At 38.4% G+C, this 4,457-nt stretch overlaps 2 protein-coding genes across 2 annotated transcripts; one reads left to right on the forward strand and one right to left on the reverse strand.

The window, feature by feature from the left end:
- The first annotated feature begins 43 nt into the window (after positions 1-43).
- On the forward strand, positions 44-391 carry LOC109705377 (probable receptor-like protein kinase At1g33260). The gene has a single exon (XM_020226108.1). It carries the CDS (start codon positions 44-46, stop codon positions 389-391), a length of 348 nt encoding a protein of 115 aa, XP_020081697.1.
- Positions 392-3,296: 2,905 nt separating this feature from the next.
- LOC109705378 lies at positions 3,297-4,433 on the reverse strand. The gene is made up of 2 exons (XM_020226109.1): positions 4,119-4,433; positions 3,297-3,654 (listed from the first exon to the last, which is right to left on the reverse strand). The coding sequence occupies exons 1-2, from the start codon at positions 4,431-4,433 to the stop codon at positions 3,616-3,618; spliced, it is 354 nt and encodes a 117-aa protein (XP_020081698.1). The 3' UTR covers positions 3,297-3,615.
- Positions 4,434-4,457: the final 24 nt, after the last annotated feature.

Raw genomic sequence — 4,457 nt, forward strand, 5'->3', positions numbered from 1 at the left:
CATTGCACCGGAGTACTTGTCCGACGGGCTTGTCACGACCAAGATGGACGTGTTCGCGTACGGCGTGGTGCTTCTCGAGCTGGTGTCGGGAAGGGAGGCGGTGAGCGAGGACGGGGAGGCGCTGTGGGTGGAGGCGGAGGCGTTCTTCGGGCAGCGGCACGGGGTGAAGGAGGCACGCGTGATGGCTTGGATGGACGCCGCGCTGGCAGAGCAGTCGTGCCCGCCGGAGAGCGTCGTCAGCATCGTGAACGTCGCCCGCGCCTGCCTGCACAAGGAACCGTCGAAAAGGCCCACCATGGTGGAAGTCGCATACACGCTGTCCAAGGCCGACGAGATGTTCTCCGATTTCTCCGGGGATAGTCTCGGCGTTCCTGATGTCGCGGCGAGGTGAACACATTGTATCTAGCCATGATCCAGATGGTTTTACTCTACGCATTCCGTTTCACTCAACTTTTACGAAAGATTAATTATATGTAAATATTTAATTATGGTACATAAAGAGAGTTTTCATTTTGGAATAAATAGTGTATAGGTCTAATGTGGTCTATGGTCAAAATAATAGAGCCTTCCTGTAACTGGGGGAGATATATATAGGGATAAGCTTAAAAAGGGAGAGCTTGAACTCACTTGTAGATGTTGTCGTTGTAATGGCTTTCAATAATAATTTCGGCTCTATTTCATAATATAGCGCATAACATACTGAGTTTTCGCATTTGTTGTGGTTTTAGAAAATAATCGGTGCGATCAAACTCGATGCGCCCTCGGCTTAACTGCTATATAGGGCCTGTTTGGTCCAGCTTATTCGTCTACAATGTCTACTCCTCTTCAAACGATGATTTATTGTGTCATATGTAGCAGTACAATCACAAATTTACTATCTTGCATAGTACCAAAGTGGTTTAGATTTTGGATGGGGGTCAATAGGGTTTACATGGTCGGACCAGAGGTGGCCCAAACATTTGGTAGGTGAATCGATGATGAGTCTAAGTTAAAGCCCGAGCTTGAAACCTCGGGCTTAAGCTTTAATGAGCCCATTATTACAACCCATTTCGATTTGTTGAATTAGCTTGGAAAGAAGCCAAATTCACATTATAATTAATTGCAGCTTTCTCCATCCTGTGAATTACCCACTTGGCTTCAGTCCTCTGTCTCGCTTTTTATTTTAAGAACAAGTTTATTTTACTTTTGGATCATCAAATTACACTAATTATTGGTCTTAACAATTTTCAAAAATGGAAAAATAAGTGATTATCTTACTAGCGACGGATGGAATTAGAGCAAGATTTTTAGTGGCGATAGCACTAGTGGACACGGATTGAACTCTAGTTATTTAGCACTTAGGAAAAGGATCTCCATTTTCAAATTCGCGCATAGACCAGATAGCGTACATTGGCGTTAGAGCCCTGACAGGCGGTTCACGGTGAAATCTGCCTATTCGATGCTGAATGATGGGGGTATAAGGGATGCCCGAACAAGCAAGATTTAGAACCTTCGAGTACCTCTAAAAGTGAAAGTGTTTTGCTGGGTTGTTCTTAAGAAGCGGCCTCTTACTGTAGACAACTTATTAAAGAGAGGTTAGACTGGCAACACAGCCTGCGTGTTGTGCGGGGTTGAAGAGGAAACCGTCTACCACTTATTCACACGGTGCGTCTTCTTGAGATTTCTATTGGTGACGATCTTGGAGCATGCCCAGTCTAGAGATTGGGGGGATGACATGGGCTCAATCTGGGATAGGTGGATGGCGAGGATGTCGAGTACTACGGTATCCGGATTGGTAGCCTGCTGGTGGGTAATTTGGGAGGTCATGAACGACGTGATCTTTAGGAAGACCCAACCGGACCCCTTCTTTGCAACTTACAAGATTAAGCAGCTGATGAATCTTTGGAAGCACTTTCTACCAAATAATCGACGGCACGTTTATAGTGAGTAGTTTTTTTTTTTTTTTCTTTTTTTTTTCGCCGCTTCCGAGGCCTATGTTGCCTTACCCCTGTAGCTTAATTCATAACACTCACCCCTACCACTTTTTTCCCGCGGTATCAAATCAAAATCACCAATTACACGTTAATTTAATTAGTTTGAAATCCGAACTTTTAACTACAGATTGGATTAAGGAAACAGAGGTGGTAACAAAGTTAAACTGGCGAAGATAACAAATTACACGTTAATTTAGTTGAAATCCGAACTTTTAGCTACAAATCGGATTAAGGAAACAGATCTTTGAAACTGGTCTAAAATAGCCAGTACTATGCCGTTCAGCTTAGCGTTCAGCGTTCTTTTATTGTTTGGTTTGTAATGCAGGGTTCGATGTGCAGCTTTTCAATAATAATAACAACAATAATAAAACTCTCTCTTTATATAGCATGATAGGTAAAGTAAATCACAAATCTTTACTTAAGTCGTTTTTTATGCTTTATTAGTCTGAAGCTTGAACTTTAAAGCTTATGGTTGATAGTCTGACAGTTCGTTAACGCAATTTATACTAATCAATGTAAACTTTTAACAAAAGAAAAGAAAAAAAACTCTTAATCCATCGTACGATGGGCGAAGTAAATAACTTTTCTACNAACTATGGCGCCCTTTTTTCACCATCCCCACTCACAATACCAGCCAACAACTTTTCATTTATTGGTCTTCTCCGTTTTCCAATAGCGTCGTCGAAAATATATCGTAATCATTGATTTTTTATAGTAATCCTAATGTGAATTAGGTGCAGAAATAAAACGAATATTTTTTCATGTTTTTTTACTGCAGATACTACAATCTCTCCGTACTTTCAAACGGAATCTGAGAATTTGATTAAAGAAAAAAAATAAAATGCAATTTAAAAATTGAAAGATTGCGACCTCCCACCTTAATACTATGTTATAATTATGTAAGTACTGAAGAACAATAGTTTTAGGGGCAATTGCCTATATATTTTTTAAAATTTTTTGACTTTTTAATTTATTCCTCTTAAAAAGTTAATATTAAAAATATTCTTTTAACGTTCGAAGTTATTTCAAATAAATCCCTACAGTTAAATTCTTTCAATGAACTATTAGTAACAATTGTTATATCTGTGAGAGTACTATTTCATCTTTTCAAATATAACCTTCTATTGTCACCTACTTTTCTTGTTTACCCTTAGTACAGGGGTAAAAGATAACTTAACGAGTACTAACTGCACGAATATTTTTTATTAACAGAAAACTATACGAGGAGTATATTTGAAATAAAAAAAATAAGAATAAATTAGATATTTTAAAGTTTTGAGGGACATATTAAATATTATCCCATCCTTTTATATATTCTTTTTATTGATGTAATGACCCTTCCTATTTTTTTAACCATGCAAGGGCGCTCATTCTTATTAGGAAGCAAATTCTGTTATGTACACATTACACTGCAATCTACTTGGGCATATTTTTATGCCCAAGTTGGAATGTACATTACTATGTAATCAAAATTGGAGAACTATATCTTACATTTGATGGGTATTTTTCAAATATTTCGTCTCGTGGTGGACGCAAAAAAAAAAAAAAGAAAGAAAAAAAAGTGTTTTCACTTACCATATGTAGGAAATATTTTTCTTTTTTTTTTTTAAATAATTTAAGCTGGTAAGTTTTTCTGACACTTTCACTTCACTCCTTTTGTTTGGACTCCCTTCAACTTTACCTGCAAATTAAAAAAGAAAATATAATGAATTTAGAGCACAAAGGTCATGATAATAGACGATTAAGAAATTGAGTCTCACCTCCTTCAAATTTTAATGAGCCCAATAAACTTATCTGATGAAAACTATATGAAAAGGATATAAAAGTTGATGGTGAGTGCCAAATTGACTAATGATTCTTTGTTTGTTCGTTTGGCATTTGTGATTTTTTTTTTTTTTCCGCAAACTTTTAAGTGTCCGTATGTAAAAGGCTTAGCAAGGAATTTGTAATTTAAAACACCGTTCTAAAGAAAAACAAGTCAGAAATAATTTTTTACGCTATGATCGTCATAAGTATTTTATAAAAAAATTATTATAAAATGGCGAATATAGAAGTTGAACTTGAAAACTCTAGAAAGTCAGGGAGTTTGCAAATTAAATTTAGAAACTCTAGATATAAAGAAAATTTAGAAATATATATACTCACTGCTTCGATGTCGATTCTGTAGACAAGCAGCTTCCGCCGCTCCCTGCAGCTGGTGCGGTACGCCACCACCAGATGCGCCACCGCAAGCGCCAGCGAGCTCAGAAAAAGCGCTTCCACGGCCGCCGCCCCGCCCTTCTCCCCAAAATCGCGGTGCCGCCGCCCCCACTCCCCGGAGGCCACCCCGAGCATAACAATCGACTTCACCAGAACATAACACGCCGACGTGAAACTGCAGAGCGTTGTGATTCCCAAATACACTCCTCGCCCACCACAAGCCGCATAAGCGCCTGAATTTTTAACATTATTTTTATACATCAGAATCAAAAGTTTTAAATTAGA

Source organism: Ananas comosus, unplaced genomic scaffold (genome assembly GCF_001540865.1).
Source record: "Ananas comosus cultivar F153 unplaced genomic scaffold, ASM154086v1, whole genome shotgun sequence".
Taxonomy (NCBI): domain Eukaryota; kingdom Viridiplantae; phylum Streptophyta; class Magnoliopsida; order Poales; family Bromeliaceae; genus Ananas; species Ananas comosus.

Bases quoted from the DNA above. Each gene is read 5' to 3' on its own strand.
- LOC109705377 (XM_020226108.1), top strand. From the start codon at position 44: ATGGACGTGTTCGCGTACGGCGTGGTGCTTCTCGAGCTGGTGTCGGGA.
- LOC109705378 (XM_020226109.1), bottom strand. From the start codon at position 4,433: ATGTATAAAAATAATGTTAAAAATTCAGGCGCTTATGCGGCTTGTGGT. The intron at 3,655-4,118 runs GTGAGTATATAT...TTTAATTTGCAG, and splicing joins ACAGAATCGACATCGAAGCA to GTAAAGTTGAAGGGAGTCCA.